Source organism: Dermacentor silvarum, chromosome 5, assembly GCF_013339745.2.
Source record: "Dermacentor silvarum isolate Dsil-2018 chromosome 5, BIME_Dsil_1.4, whole genome shotgun sequence".
Lineage (NCBI taxonomy): Eukaryota > Metazoa > Arthropoda > Arachnida > Ixodida > Ixodidae > Dermacentor > Dermacentor silvarum.
In genome coordinates, this window is record NC_051158.1 from 189,112,435 (window position 1) to 189,129,173 (window position 16,739).

General features: G+C 47.1%; 1 protein-coding gene across 1 annotated transcript; it reads right to left on the reverse strand.

Moving 5' to 3' along the window:
* Positions 1 to 214: 214 nt before the first annotated feature.
* Positions 215 to 16,722, reverse strand: LOC119452694 (uncharacterized). The gene is made up of 3 exons (XM_037714659.2): positions 16,517 to 16,722; positions 5,232 to 5,417; positions 215 to 343 (listed from the first exon to the last, which is right to left on the reverse strand). Exons 1-3 carry the CDS (start codon positions 16,619 to 16,621, stop codon positions 215 to 217), a joined length of 420 nt encoding a protein of 139 aa, XP_037570587.1. The 5' UTR covers positions 16,622 to 16,722.
* Positions 16,723 to 16,739: the final 17 nt, after the last annotated feature.

Below are 16,739 nucleotides of genomic sequence, written 5' to 3' on the forward strand. Positions count from 1 at the left end.
CTGCCTTCCCCACCATTGGGTGGCTGTGGCTCTGTCAAGCTCTCATTAGGCAGCATTTTTCCCAGTCACCTTTTCTGACTAAATTTTCTTTTTGGTGACAATATGGTTTTTGATTTATTGCAAAAAAAGATGCAATAATGATGGACTGTATCTAGAGAAGGACTTAAGCTGGCAATCGAGTCCGGGAATTGCTGCGCTTGAGTGTAGTATCTTCTCACTTACCAGGACTCCTATGGTTTCCAAAAGCACCGCCGTAAAGTCCATCTCCGTACACTGGTTCTCCGTTATTCACCATGGCGCTCGTCGCCCGGAACAAAGCGTTACCTAGGGCGTACCGATTCAGCTGCGATAGGCAAAAAACAAAACGACTAAGCATTACGTACAGTTGCTCACGAAAACGTCATTCACGAGAAATTTGCTGAGAAGCAACCATATAATTTTACTTACCTCGCTGTACCATTTCGTTTCATATTTCATCAGGGCAGTGGCTTCGCAACAGTTTACGAGAGGAAAACTCATTAAAATTTTGGAGTTTACAACGTTCCCAAACTGGCATGGTGGGTTCGTCATTATAAATGGCTCCGGACTAATTTGTCCACCTGCGCTTCTTTAACGCGTTTTAACGCCATCATCTAAGTGTGGCGCCAGGGCCACGAATCGAACCGCTGTTTCGTTCTCAGCAGCTGAACGACAGAGTCACAACGCTTACCGTGGGGGCTATGTGAAATTTATACCGCCTATTTCTGCGAAGACTGTTTCAATTTGTTAAGAATGGCCCACTTGATACAAAACCATGTTTACGTACTCAACTTCGCAGCAGCGGCTCATATGAAATCTGAAATGATAATCGACAATACTAACAACAATTTATCAAAGTTTCGCTGTTTAACTCTTTATGTAAAACTTTGAGGTACATGCTTTAATGGCAGAATTCAAATTTCCATGTACACAAAGCGTACCATATTGCTGAAAGCTATGTTCTTTGCACCGGTTGCAAGAACTGAGTAGCAGCAAGACTGACGAGAAGTCTAATTCCGTTTACCTTAATTTGTTTACGCACCATGAAAAAAAAGGCAGTACTGAACACTGTTCACTTGCAACAACAACGCGTTTCACGGCACATTCGATTGCCTAATTAATTGTCAAAACTTGAGCAAGGAACAGAGTTCCTAGCAAAATGTTACGCTTCCAGTACCTGCTTGCTGCAATTCAGCAACTACAACACGGTTCCTAAATTTGTTAATTAGAAATGTAACAATTGAAACTTTATAAACTGCATTTCTATTTGTGGTCAACGAACAAATTTGGAGGTACTCCAGTGTGATGAAGTTTGGTAAGCAAAATTGTTAATCTACTGTGATACAAGAACTTATCGTCACGATTTTTTTTTCAATTAAACGTGCTTTGCAGACTTCCAAATTTCCCAATAACTGGAGGAGAGCCCGAATTGTGCCCAAATTTAAAAAGGCAGACCGCCCAATACTAGGAAATTACCATCCTATTTCACTAACTTTGTCATGTTGCAAATTTAGCGAACGTATCATAGCAACTAGTATGAATAAATTCTTGGAAGAGCGCTCTATATTGACTAAATTTCAACATGGGTTTCGCAAAGGTTTTTCAACAGTAACCGAGTCACATTGTTTCATTCTCTTCCATTAACCCTGGATAGACAGGATAGACACGGCAAGAAAGATATGGTTTTCTTAGATTTCTGCGAAGCTTTTGAGAAAGTTCCTCACGGTAAACTAATTGTCAAACTTGGAACAATTGGTATTCCAGAAATTTTTGTTTGTTGGAATTCAACCTACTTAACTAATCGGAAACAATACGTAGATGTTGGAGGCCAACTCTCGGACTGTCTTCCAGTCACATCTGGTGTACCACAGGGCAGTCTAGGCCCTTTGCTATTTCTACTGTATATCAATAATATTGATGATGTTGTTAACCCTGGTGTAGAAATCAGATTATTTGCTGATGATTGTGTCCTTTTTAAAGAAATTATATGCGCTAACGATTACAACGACCTCATTACTAGTCTGGGTAATATACATGAATGATGTACACAATCGGGAATGTCACTAAACATAAGCAAATGTGTCTGCCCTTCCAGTACCTCGGAAAAAGAATCCACTTTCACATATTCACTTCTTAGCGTTTTCACCATTACAACAAGTAAGTTGCTACAACTACAAATATCTCCGTGCGACACTGACGTCTAACCTATCTTGGAATCTTCATATCGATAATGTGTGCTCATCTGCCTGTCGCAAACTAAGTGTCCTGAAACATATAAACTTAGAACTGCTCCTACTAATGTTAAACTCCACTGCTACACCGCTCCTGCGCGACTAAAACTAGAATATGCGTGCATTATATGGGACCCTTATAGTAAACGTAACATTGATAGTTTGAGCGTATTCAGAGGAAGGCTGTAAGGTTTATATTTAACAAATTTTCCTCGTTAGACTCGCCCTCTAATTTAATGCAAGCTAATGACATACCACTTTTACAGGCACGAAGAGAAACATTTAGATTAGAATTTCTTTCCCAACTTTTAATAACAAGCTAGGCCTATATCTATCACCATATTTATCATCCTTAACTAGCAGACCCACCCGACACCACCAACGAAACATGCTGAAGCCATATTTTGCTCGAACTGACATGTTGAAATTTTCTTATTTTCCAAGGAGCATGCATGATTGGAATTTCCTTACTGAGGCTAGTCATCAGATAGAGAATTACCATTTTTGATCCTGCATCGCTATTGTTTATTTGTTGTTATTCTTTCGGTTTTTTGCTGCTTTTTTGCATTTGTATTGTCCACCCTGCTTTGACCTTGAGTCCGCAGTATTGCCAAAATGAATAAATAAATAGTATAAATTTCAATTGAACTTGAGTTTTCTTTGTCTGTTGGTTCATTCGTTTAATGAGCCGTCATTGACACAACGGCAACTTCTCGTTGTCATCAAGCTATATCATTATCCTCAGCTTCCCCTTTGCCAGAGGACGAAGACAACTGATAAATTAGGCCGGAACATAGGAGCGCTCACTTTTTAAGTATGCGATAGCATACTTAGCTTGTGATGAGTGTGACGTCTCGATAGCTGGCCGCACGAAAGCTCAAAACACCTCGCGTTCTGAAGCGAAAGCTTCATTACGCTACCTCGGGCAGCCGTCGGCGACTCAATCGTTTTCCCCTTGAGAGCTAGAGGTCCAACCACAAGAGAGAATTAAGGCGCGTTTTTAGACCGTAGTTATCGGTATGTGTGTGTGTTTGCTGTTTGATACAGCTTCGCTGGACATTCACGCTCGCAGGGCGGGATGGCGGCCAATTTCTTTGTTATGTACCTGCAAAGGAGATGAATTCCACTAAGAATGTCATAAATAAATGCGTGACCGACGGTGGAATCGTACCTCTGTCTTCCCGCGCAGCCGCGCATTGCACTGACCATTAGGCCACGATCGCACGTGTGCTTCTCCCGTGACAAAGCCGGACTTTTAAACATCCGGCGCGGAAACCACGTGCCAGTTTCTCGCATTCTTCCCTAGTGACCGCCAACGCTTTGATACGCTGTGTTAGACTGCGCTGCCTTTGAGATCGGCCCATATTTTATTGCAATAGCATTATGTGGGCACTACAGGCGAAATACTGCTATCGGTGTCGTTGTGATGTTCCGTATAAAGTCCAAGGGCGATGACATCGGCGCCGCTCGTCGTGTGCTGTATGTGCGAGTGAAAGCGTAAGGAGGTGGGCCGACGATGGTGGCTCAATCTCGCGCTCACGAGGGAAGAAAGCGGGGAGTAAGCGCGCCGTGTCCCGTCGCGCGCCAGTTACCGGGGTAGGGGAGGGAGGGGGGAGTGTTCTACTCCGGCGGCGGCTGCGTATGGCGCGGCCACGCGGGCCCTCTCGTTAAAGCGATCTGTGATGGGGACAGAGTGCGCCTGGTGCTGATAGCTTCGTGTGCGCTGTGTTTTCGCCGCTTAATTCGCGTTGAAGCGAAATACAGCACGAAGGTCAATTCGCTCGCTGCTGCGGCCACGCTTCCTCACTCCAGCGTTTTCACTGTGAGTATCCGCGGCCGTCCAGCGAGATGTGTTCATGTTTGCTTGTGTGCGCGTGACACCATCTTGTCAATTCAGTTAGTGTGCCTATATTTACAAGTTTACACGGCTGATAAAACTACTAAAGTAAGTTCGTATAGCTGCCTACTAATTTGCTTTCACAATCTATGCTTCGCCTTGCGGGCGAAACCACCTGTTTTTTAATCAGGCGGATACCTCAAATTTGCCTCCATACGGGAGCTGGCACTGACTCCACTACGTGCCGCGATATGCAATCATGGAGTCGCGCACTCAGTCGAATCAGTCGCCATCTGACATTTGTCGGTGCTTGGAAATTTCTGTTGGGTTTTATGTATAAGCAGACTCTGGCAGTGAAGCCATCTGCGCAGGTGCGTTGAAGGCCATGGCAAGCAATATTATAGCGCAAACGAGTTCTGCTACTTTGTTGTGGAGCAACAAAGTAGCAGATGCCGTACCAACAAGCCCATATATCTCCCCTCATGGAGTTCTGGAAGCGACGATGGTAAACAACCCCTACGTCTCCTTAAAAAACTCTCTAAACGTGGTCTCCCTTAATATCATGCACTTGGAAAAATTTCACCTCACCCTGCCTTACTTTCTTTTCTTAGTTTTATCTCTCCTCCTCCGTTTAACCGCTGGCTTCTTGATCAATCCTCTGCAAGGGACAGGCGCCATCGTATTAGGAGCAAGCAAGCAAGAGGGCGCCCCATCTGCTCTGGGAGACCTGATGATGCCGCAGTTACAGACAGGAGCTATTGTCGAAGTCTGCTCATCTTTTCTTTTCTTTTGTTTTCTTGCAAGGGGCTACCATACAGACAAGACCTCACGCTAGTGTCTGCCCAACATGTCGCCAAATAATCGTCGCAGCAGGTCACCTTGTTATAATGGGAGACAATTGTGTCTACCATCGATGCTCAAGACTTTTAGTTTGGCGAGAAGATAGTCCTCCAGACAAAAGCAGCTGAACGCCTCGCTACGAAAGATACTATGTTCGTTTTTGGTTGCAATGACTTCCAGTTACGTTGTCAAGCATACAAAGCGCAGGCAGTAGGCTAAGAGCTAAGCTAGTGCTAGGTGCTTCCCATTAATGGTACGCAGTTTTCACAAGCAAGTTACTGAGTAAACTGCCTCCGATTGCTTACCGGTTGAAGCTGATGGAAAGGCTGGAATCCCATCTGGCTTCCGTAGGGACCACTTGGCATTTGTGGATGAAGACCCGGCATCGATCCCGTGTTGATGGCCCGCAGGTTTCCTGTCTCGTATCCGCCACCAAGCGATTCAGGCGCACCGAAAATTTCTCCGGAGTAAGCCGCATTTGGTGAACCTTTCTGTTTGAGAAAGTTTGAGATAATCGTGTTAGCAGATGTAGGGTAACCTGGGCGAGTTTTCATCGTGTTGAATGTCCAGAAAAAGATCTATTAATGGCCACCGAAGCCAAACCATGGTGCCACCGTTAACAGCTACAGCGTTCGGCACGTTTGCCTTTTTCCTCACAAAAAAATTTTGGCAAAGATTCTAGAAACCTAGTGTACATATATTTTACTGTGAAGTCTAAGCATGTCGGCATAGACAGAATGTCGACTTAAGTTCTTGCTCTCTTTATTCACCACTGTCTACAGGTTTTCCGCATGCGAGGCCATTTGTACGACTCTGGATCAAAATATACTTGAGAAAGAAGAAAGACTCCTGAAGAATACTTCGTAACAACTTGCGTGTACAAACAGCCTCTACAATTCTATAGAAAAGAGTGTGAGTGTGTCAGACTGCAATGCAATCTGCTTAACGTCTTAGTATCCACAGACTGTCTTAAACTTACTTTTATAGAGTTTGCAAGAACTTGTGTTCATGGTATTGTGCTATGACCGATCGCCCTGTCTTATAGTACCTAAACAAATAACATCGTCGTAATTGTTACCAGAGAAGGGACTTAAACTTCGTTTAGAACTTACCACCCCATAATAACGGGCAAACGTTGGTGCTGGTACCACAGCGATTAAACAGGCCAGGGATAGAATGACGTAAAGTTTCATGTTTCTGACCGCGTCCCCACGCGGGAGCCTGATCGACTGCGCCAGCGTCCAACCGTTATATAAGCCCATATAGTTGCAGCAAGCTTGCCACATGCTGCAAAGCAAGCTTCCAATGACATATCTTACGTATCCCAGCTGGACGAAGTTTCGTTGGCAATTTATAGAAGAGACTAGCGTAGCATTTCGAAAACAAATATAAATCCTAGATCTTGAAGGGAACAACGAATCCCCCTCTACATAGCGAAACGAAACAATAGAAATGACACACAGGGGAAGCGACTGAAATATTTTGAAATTATTTCTGACTTTCGAGTACAGATCGAACAGAAAAAACAGCGGGATATCTTAAGCCTTCCGCGAACAAGGTCTTGGCAGCTATTCGCGACCGATTTTCTCAACACCCGATACACACTCAAAGCTGTCCTTTTGTTATTCTTGAAAAAGCTGGTGTTTGTAGATTCCGTGCTGTAACGCAGCTGTGGAAGTTTTTTTTATTATTGTTATTCGCGTGGTTTGCCCCGTGGCATAACTTTAGGGCGAAATTGAAAGTAAGCATGAATTTCATGCACATAAAACAAAGCGACTTACAGGGCGTATACTCCGTTATCCATCTTTCATAGTCCTCAGGCATAGTCTGTGGAGCTTCTCTCATGAAATTAATTGTGGTATCAAGCCTGTCATCCATGCATGTCTGTCATCGTCTACCTGGGTTCCTCTACATCTGTTAACGCAACACATCTTCGGCAATCCAAAACAGGTACACCGAAGCGCAGGCAACTTCACCGAAGCGGAGGAACGCCGAGGCATCTTTTAGCGGATCTCAGGAACAGATCCCGCGAAAGTGGTGCTAGTCATAGCAATTCTGCTAAGTAGGCACGACTTTTCTACTCTTCAGCATCAATTTCACAATCGCAACATGTGCCCTAAAAGTAAGTAATTAGAAAGGGTTAGTTATGATAGTTTTGTTAATTATCGAAATTATTGCCGAACCCTTTCTTGCCGCTAGTATCCGCCTACAGCCGCATAGGCTCCCTCTAATAACGGGAAACACCTGTTATATCACTCTTCAGCTACGAATACAGATTATCATTCTCTTTCGTTACAATACCTTCGTCGTTTCAGTCGCAGTATGTACGAACGTATTTGGTAATGTAGGACGATGTTAAAATGTGTGGCGTTGGTATGAAAACAGTTATAAACCAAATTAAAGTGAGGACTCTCACTTTCAACGACGCTGTGGACGTTCTTTTTCAGTGGAAGCTCTTCTGGTTACGAAGGTATACAGGCAAACAACAATGTCTATATTCACGTTGCTCATCCTTCCATAAACCTTTCAAAACTATTTGAGCAATCGATGTAAACTGGCTGTATACCTGTTAAATTGAAATTGGGTATAGCACTATCCTAAAAATAGTGACCCGTATCAATAACCTACATATCAAGCAATATCATGGACCATCTCAATTTCTCTCCCTTAGGTAAGTTTTTTGGAGGCAATTCATTTTTTTAGTAATGCTGAGCACAGATTCCTCAAGACAGCTTCGTGTTAAACTCAATTTTTGTGTTTCACTCAAGAATTAGATTTCATTCCTTGACCAGGAGTGCCCGATCGATGGACTGCACATTTTTAGATTTCTCAAAGGTATTAAACACAGTAACACATGAATTGCCGTTTCCTAAATTGCATTCTTAATCTGGATAGTCAATTTCTTGCTTGGTTGAAAGTTCTACTCACAAATCGTTACCAGTTTGTAACCAGCTAATCACATGGATTCAGCTCATTCTTCAGTTAGCTCAGGCGTACTACAGGGCTCCGTAATAGGTACTCTGCTATTTCTAATTTTATTTAGAAACTTGTCCACAAACATAACGCCTTTCATCCGTGTTTTTGCTCATGACAGCGTCATATATAAACATATTGTTACGTGTGGAAGGACACAGACGAAAGAGGCTATTTACAGGCTATTTACACAGAAGCCAGACAGCCAGGCCCACAATCGCTCGCACCAAGAGCACAGACACACTTCGTCGTCTTTCGCGCGGCGGCTCGTCTCTTCAACATCTTTCGATGCTATCGTAATAATATTCACAGCGACTTAGCAGACATTGCCATCTGATAATAACCGGGTTTACAAGTAGTGCCAGTCATGAAACATAAAACGAAATATTAACAAATGCAAATATATGTGTGCTTATCGACAACAAATAATCACCCAACATATCACAATAACAACACTGATTTGAAATCTGTGTACTCATACAAGTACCTTGGCGTGCACATCTCGTATAACTTATCTTGGAAAACTCACTTGGATTAAATAACTTAACTATACCAGTCGTATGTTAGGCTATCTCTGCAGAATTTTTTTCCAGCCCCTGTATCTGTCTAGATGCAGCTTTATAAAACTTTGGTCCAAACTAAACTAGAGTATGCAGCAGCTATATCGATTGCTTGTCTCGATTCACTCATAGCTGACTTAGAGGCGGTACAAAACCATGCATCAGGTTTCATTATTTGCAACGCTAGTGTTCGAGTTATGTAAAACACACTTTCTTTACTCAGCCTTTCTCATCGTAGAAAGGCTTTCCGCTTTTCTTTTCTATAAGATTTATCATTACAATTCATTCATTAAGAATAGGCTGCTAACAAAACCATCCGGCACTTCAACACGCATCGATCACCATCAAAGCAGTAGATATTCGATTTCCAAACATGAAATGTTATCATGACTCATTTATTCCCAGTACATGTTCATGTTGGAATCACCTTCCATGCAATGTTGTCGCTATTAGAAACATTAATGCTTTTAGAAGTGCTGCTACGAATCTGTTTTTTTTTTTTTTCATTAACTACCTAATTGTTGCATCATTCCTGTTGTGGTTGTCATTTATTCTGTATTATTTCTATGTTGTTGGTATTGCATTGCATTTATATTTGTACCCACTCCCCTCTCTAATGACTTAGGACATTGAGGGTAATTGATTGATAAAAAGAATAGGAACAATTTCTCGTAGGTATGTGTCCGTGAGTATGAAATTCAGGACAGCGAACTTCGTTAGAAAGAGACAATCATGGCGGTCACGGCCCATATTACGCAGTACTTACGCAACAGAATTTCTGCGCAACAACTTTCTCCGCAACAAAATTTCGCGTGCCTTCTCGTTTATCCGAACTTTCTGGGTGGAATCCCAACATGAACCTGGTTTGTAATCACGTCTAAGTAATTAAGGTTCACCGCCGATTTCTCCCGTGTAAGCCGCATTCTGGAAGCGTCTATATTGTAAAAAATACGGCACAACCCATCTCACTATAAATGTCGACGGTAATGGGATTTGCATTGAAACAATGTCGCAAAATACCGTATTGTCGCCGCAGATACGTGTAACGTATGAAGCCTGTATGCCCCAGGATGCCTCACACTTTCCGTTGGACATGTTGCGCCATCTATCGACGTCACCGCGAACTCGGTACGTGGCTCGTGTGTGAATATATATGCACACTAGACTGCCTAAATATGTACCACGTGGATTCCATTCCGGCCGGTACCGGACAAAACGTTTAATAATTTTTTTGTCATTGAAGACAGACAGACAGACAGACAGACAAAGAACTTTTATTCAGGTCCTGAGGAACTGCGTCTGGACGCCCCCTTTCAGGGGGAGTCGGTAGCAGTCGCGGGCTGCTCCCACGCAGGGACCGGAAGACCATGGCCCTCCGCCCTCTCGCAGGCCCTCTGGACAGTCCGAAGTTGAACCGAGAGGTCGCCGCTTTTAAGGGCTTCCTCCCAGACCTCTTCGTTGTTGAACTCTGTGTCGCGTAACGCAGGACATTGCCAGAGCATGTGAGCGAATGAGCAGTACGCCTCTCCGCAGTCCGGACATTGCGGTTCGATGTTGAGCGAGAAGTGACTAAATCTGCCCCTCGAAGGGAAAGACCCCGTTTGGAGCATCCTAAAGGCCGTCGATTGCGATCGAGTGAGTCTAGGGTGAGGAAGTGGAAAAGCCCTCCGCGAAAGATGATAATGAGTCAAGATCTCGTGGAAAGTGAGGAGTGAGTCCCTGTACCTCCCGGCGTCCCCGCCTTCGAATCCGCCGGCACCGCCGCGGTGAGCGAAACCTCGCGCACGGTCATGGGCAAATTCATTGGCGTTGGGAACATCGGGATGTACGTTGGCCCCCATGTGGGCCGGGAACCATTTTATAGTGTGAAACCCGGCAGCCCCCTCGCTGCCGAGGATGGCCGCTGCTTCCCGCGAGATCGAGCCCGAAGCGAAAGCGCTAGCTGCGGATCGCGAGTCCGTGAATATATTTGGACGCGACGGGTCCTTCATTGCTATAGCGATGGCCATTTGCTCAGCCACCGTTGCCGAAACATTTCGAACCGAGGCAGAGCACAGGAGTTTGCCAGTATGGTCGACAGAAACCACTGCGAAGCAATCGGAACGCTCGTACTGGGCTGCATTGACAAAGGCTGCGAGATCCCGACTATCTGCAACCGATTTTAATAAAGAACGGGCCCGAGCTATGCGGCGCCCTACATTGTATTGCGGGTGGACATTTCTTGGAAGTGGAGCTACCGTAAACGTACCTCTGATTGAGGACGGTAGAGTCACTTTACGCTGGTTAGTCTCCGTAAGACCGCAGCCTATGGATTCCAGGATGCGCCTACCAGCCCGCGAGGCCGATAGACGCACGACCTGAGCCATCTGCTGGGCCTCGATCACCTCCGCGAGTGAGTTATGCATGCCTAATTGTATGAGCTTCTCGGTGCTGGTGGTGATAGGCAAGCCTAGAACTCGCTTTATACTTTTGCGCATTAGTGCATCGATTTTTGTCTCTTCTCTTTTGGACCAGTGCAGCGCCGAAGCGACGTAATTAATGTGGCTCTTGAGAAACGCATGGTAGAGCCGTAGGAGATTGCTCTCGCTCAGCCCTCCCCTGCGGTTCGAGACCCTGAGTATGAGCCTAAGCATGTTCTCCGTCTTGGAGGTGATGCGGGCTATTGTCTGTGAGTTGCCCCCCTTGGACTCCAATAGGAGTCCGAGGATCCTGATGGAGTCTACCCTGGGGATCATCAGCCCATCCCGTGTGTATAGAGCTATGGGAATCTGCTCTAAAGGAGTGCAGTGCCTCACCCCTTGTCGTGTGGGTCTGTACAGTAGTAACTCGGACTTAGCCGGTGACAGGCTCAGGCCCGAACTGACTAGAAAGTTCTCCGTGATGTCTAGTGCTTGTTGAAGCGCCTGCTCTACCTCGGCGTCGGACCCTCCCATGCACCACACGGTGATATCGTCCGCGTAGAGAGCATGGTTAGTCCCGCGCACCATGGCGAGTCGCTCCGAGAGGCCCTTCATGGCAATATTGAAGAGTAGAGGAGATATGACTGCCCCCTGTGGGGTACCTCTCGCTCCCAAGGTAAATTCCTCGGATTTGACCTGACCGATCTTGATGGTAGCCCTGCGATCCCTCAGAAAGGAGCTAACGTACGCGTGGAAACGTTGTCCCAGCCCCATATCCAAGACCGCCTCAAGCACAAACTTGTGCGAGATATTGTCAACAGCTTTGGCCAGGTCTAGAGCTAGTATGCCTCTAGTATCCCTGGTGTAGTTGTCAATAATCTGTCTCTTTATAAGGAGCATGACATCCTGTGTGGATAGTGCAGGTCTAAATCCCACCATATTGTGTGGAAATAGCTCTTTGCACTCTATGTACCGGGATACCCGATTGTGAATCGCATGTTCAGCCACCTTGCCCACACAGGACGTAAGCGAGATGGGCGGCATGTTCTCTGGCGCTAGAGGTTTACCTGGCTTTGGGATGAGCACAACCGAGGCCGTCTTCCAGGATTCGGGGACCAGCCCCGTCTCCCAGATTTTATTGACTTCCTCAGTGAGCTTTTCGATGGATTTACCGTCCAAGTTGCGCAAGAGCTTATTTGAGATCCCATCCGGGCCCGGTGCAGAGCGCCCGTTGAGCTCATGGAGGACCTCCAGAATTTCGGGTTCCGTAAAAGGTGCGTCCAGCTCCTCAACCAGTCCCCCCCGGTAACGAGGATAGTCCGCATCCCCGGAAGGGCCCAGCGGAAGATATCTGTCCGCTAACCTCTGCAGGAGGGCCTTTTCGGACACCCCCTTCGCCTTTTGGCTATGAACGATTCTGTCAATAGCCAATCTCTGATTTCCCTTGGACTGCGACTCATCAAGTAATTGTTTGAGGAGGTTCCACTTGCCTCCCACTCTCATCTGTCCGTCAACCGAAGAACATACTTCGTTCCACTGCTGTTTCGACAGTTCAATAGAGTAGGCTTCAATCTCGCGATTCAGCTGCGCAATTTTCTTTCGAAGCCTGCGATTTAATCTTTGCGTCCTCCATCGGGCTAGGATGGAATTCTTGGCCTCTAAGAGGTGCGCGAGACGCGCATCCATCCGATCAACCCTCAGGTCCGTTTTGACAACCTTGGTCGCAGCATTAGCATCCTCCTTGAGCCTTGCAAAGAGGCTGTCTAAGCTGTCATATTCATCCTGGTCCTCCTTTCGCAATTTCCGAAAGGCATCCCAGTCCGTCGCTTTAAATTCTTTGAGGGGAGCTGCATTGACTGCTAGGGTAATAGACAATATGAAGTGGTCGCTACCTAGGTTCTCTTGTAAATTTTGCCACCCTGCCCCTGGGACGTTCTTGACGAACGCCAAGTCCGGAGTTGTGTCTCGGGCCACCGACGTGCCAGTTCTCGTCGGGTATTGCGGATCCGTAATAAGTTCCAGCGAACAGTCCGATACCGACTTTAGGAGATTGTTACCCTTGGGGGATTGCCTATGGTAGCCCCAAGCGTCGTGCGGAGCATTAAAGTCTCCCGCTACCACGATGGGGCTCCCTTGGCTAGAGCCACCGCTTTTGCCATGATAGAAGCGAACGCCTGCCGGTTGTCCGACGGCGAGCTGTAGACATTCAGGATGAAAACGTTGTTTTTGAGCCAGCTGTTGGGGATGATTTCGACCATAATGACCTCCGCCCTGGTTTTGCCCAGTTGTAATACGTGCTCTTGAAAGGAGCATTTTCGTGCGACCAAGGTTGCCAAACCACGCTTCCCCTTCTCGCGCACCGAGACTACTCGATAGCCCGGGAAGGTTAGCGCATCACCTAGAGTTTCCTGCAATATAATTACGTGCGGTTTGACCGCCTGAGAAGCAACAAACTGCTGCAGCGGAGCCCTGCGCCTTTTGAAACTAGCGCAGTTCCACTGCCACACGACCAGCTGATTAGTGTTGCCCGCCATGATTACTGTTCTCAATTAGCCACTCCCTTATGGGGTTCACTGCTACAGCGCCTGAAGGTGACTGTGCAATGCTCGGGCCTTTCGGAGGTGAGCGTGCCGTAGCTAGCGCTGCCTGCGTACTTTCAAGAGACGACACTCTTTTAAGTAGGGTAGTCATGCTATCAGCAAGTTGTTTAATCGATTGCTGCATGCTTTCCAGTGCCTTGGTGTTGGACTCGGTCTCCATAGAGTCCCACTCCCTTTGCGGGGGCGAGGCCCCACGTTTACCCGAGCGCGCCTGTGCCTCCCCTGGCGGGGGCATCTGCTGTCTCTCGCCCTGCGAGGAGTAAGATTTGCGGAACGACTCAAAGTCAGCCCTCATCTGTTGAAGCTCGGCCTTCAGGCGAGCATTCTCTTGGACCAACGTAGCTACCCTGGGGTCTTCCCTATGCTCAGGCAATGCTACCTGCTTTACCTTTCGTGGGGGCGCCGCTGGCTTCGGCTTGGCACGATCCGCCCAGGTAGGCTCTTTCTGGATCCGCACCCGGGAGTCAGAGCGCCCTCTGGAGCGAGAGCGAGAGCTGCGCCGGCGGCCAGCTGGCGTGACGGAGCGCCCCCGCCTGGGAGCACTTGCCACGCTGGAATCACGTGGCCGGCCTTCCTGGGCCAGCTGTTGCTGAGTCTTTTTGGCGCGCTTTCGGCGCCGTCTTCTCCGTCGCACGACGTAAGGGACTTGAAAGCGTTCTTTACACGTTCTGTCCGCCATGGGATGTGTCCCTCCGCAAAGGGCACATTTCGGTGAGCACTGGTGATCTTCGGGTGGGGAGGCGAGTCCACAGCCTCTGCACACCCTCTTGTTTGGGTTGGGGCAAACATCGGCCCTGTGGCCTAGGCCTCCACACGCGTAACACACGTCGGTTTGGCGCTTGTAGAGTGTGCAGCGTAGCAAGCTGACGCCGCACATGACGTAGTTTGGCACCTGCATGCCGTCGAAAAGCACTACCACCGTCGTGGTGTTCTTGATCCTCTTGGCTTCTAGGGCCTTTGGATTTCGGTGGTTGACAATCATCGTTTGGAGCTGGGCCTCGCTGATGTCGGTGTCCACGCCTCGTATGACTCCTTTACAGGTGTTATCGGGGGCCGCCATATATGCCGCCACCTTGTATGATCCTTCGCTTAGTCGAATCTGTTGGATCCCTGCGTAAGCGTTTGCATTCTTCTTCGCTGGAGTGGAAACGACGAGAATGTTCTGGGCAACGTTAGGGCAAACGATGTCGGTCTCTGCCGGGGCTAGAGCAGCCGCCATGGCAAGAGCTTGTGCGAGCCTAATTTGGCTTGTTTTTCTGATGTCAAGTCCATCCCTCGGCCTGACGATAATTCGTATGTGGTCCTTCGGTAGTCGGGGGAGCCTCGATGCGGCTGCGAGGCGCTTCATCGCGCCTTGCGGGGCTGCCGTGCGGCGGCCTCCCTTCGAGCCCACGTGCGATGCGTTGCCCGCCGAAACTGGCGTTTCTACACGAGCTTTCTTGTTCCTGCCCAGCGCTGTCGTCCAACCAGGGCTATTCGCTTCTTCGCGAGAGATATCCTCTCCCTCCACCATCTCTACTTCGGGCATGTTGCCCCTCTTCGTCGAGGTAGGCCTAAGCCTACCCGCGCCTCGCCGGCGTGGTCCACACGAAAAGTTCCAATAATTTGGCAAAACGACCACTCACCGAAAAAGGTCCGGTATCGACGTGATCATTGAAGAGTTGCACTGATCATTGAAGATTGTCATTGAAGAGTTGCACATAACCACTGGCACATACCCCCTGATTCAACGTTCCGTCAATGAGGTACCCTGAATCTCGACACATACCCGGAGGCGCATACCCAGTGACCCAAGTTGGTGTCAAAGTGGTTTCATTTAAGGGCGCAGCTTCCCCAGTGGCACATTTTCAGTGAAGCAAGTTAGCGTGAAAGAGGTTTTATGACTAGCGGCATGTACTCAGAGTCGCATGCCCAAGGTGTTACGACGGCTGGTTTCGAACTCCGTTCGCTTAGCACAGCAGCCCAATACTCTACCCGTTAGACTGTGTAGACAGACATCGGAAAGAGCGTTAAGTATACTATGAATGCTAATAGAGTGAAAAGGAAGAATGACAAGGATTGTCATCCGGCTGGGTCGAAAAGCCTAATAGGGAAAAAGTAAGGTTCGAAGTAAACGAAAAAGAGAATCTAAGAAAAAGGAAGTTAGGGAGGCCAAGTAGACGTTTGTTTCGTTCGCTATACTAAGATGGGTTAAGCAATAATGGAATGGAAAGAGTAAACTAGAGAGAGAGAAGACGCTGCACGCTTGCAACAAGATAGCAGGCCGGGGCAAATGGTTACTAGAGCCGGTACACTTCTAAAACTATTTTTGCCTATGAATAATTATTTGCGACAGCGGCGCATGGGGCCAAGCTCCCAGGTTATTTACTTTTGTACACGTTCTGGGACGTTCCCTCTCTCAATAGATTGAAAAAGGATGACATGTCTTTGTACATTCAAAAAATAAATTGGCCATTTGTTTAATTCTCGCAACAGCGTCGATGAGTTGGTGAATGAAAGGGGAAAATCATCCACCCAAATGTAGCACGAAACTACAATAAAAACTCATACGCGTTTCTCCGAAAAAACGCTTTGCAGTTGAGGAAACATTTGTCCTTGTCCATGGGGAATGTTGAATTTACTTTTGCTGGTAAATATTTTGATCTTGTTGCTAAATGTTATCACCCATTAGCTCTCGCATATGAGATAGCGCAGCATGTGTGGGGCGAATCATAGCCTCACTGGCTCTTACGTCATCATGCCCACTTGACTAACTAAAAAATGGAACGCTGGTAAATTCTATTGCGAGAGTTCTGTCTCATATTTTGCTGCACCTTCTAAACTTCTTGCACTTCTAGCAAATGAAGCAGCTTTCATTTCCTACCTCCAATTATAGATAACGCGGCGCATTGGGGGATCAGATAATCTGAAAAGATTTGTAACATTTACAACGTGGTGGTGAAGACGGTTGTAACTGTCGTGCCGCTACACAATGTAGCCCTTTAGTAAATAATTAAAGAAAATATCTTAACAAATATTTTTTCCTTGGGCATGGTTTTAAACCATACTTCTTCCTTACCAGTTCATAACGTTGGGAGAACGTCAATGCCGGCACTCCGGCAATGAAGAGGACCACAGCAAGAAGGGAGGCGAGTCCCATCTTCCTGGTTATGGTTTGCCGCATCGGGGCCTGACGACTGCCGCTGTGTCTTGGCCGAACTGCTATCTAAGGCCGGTAGCAGCAGCAAGGTTATAACGTGCACGAGAGCGAGATCCTAAGTCTGAGCTACTTTCCATTTTGG

Coding starts and splice junctions, on each gene's coding strand:
- LOC119452694 (XM_037714659.2), bottom strand. CDS start 16,621: ATGCGGCAAACCATAACCAGGAAGATGGGACTCGCCTCCCTTCTTGCT. Junction 5,418..16,516: donor TCTCCCAACGTTATGAACTG/GTAAGGAAGAAG, acceptor TTTCTCAAACAG/AAAGGTTCACCAAATGCGGC. Junction 344..5,231: donor CTTTCCATCAGCTTCAACCG/GTAAGCAATCGG, acceptor TGCCTATCGCAG/CTGAATCGGTACGCCCTAGG.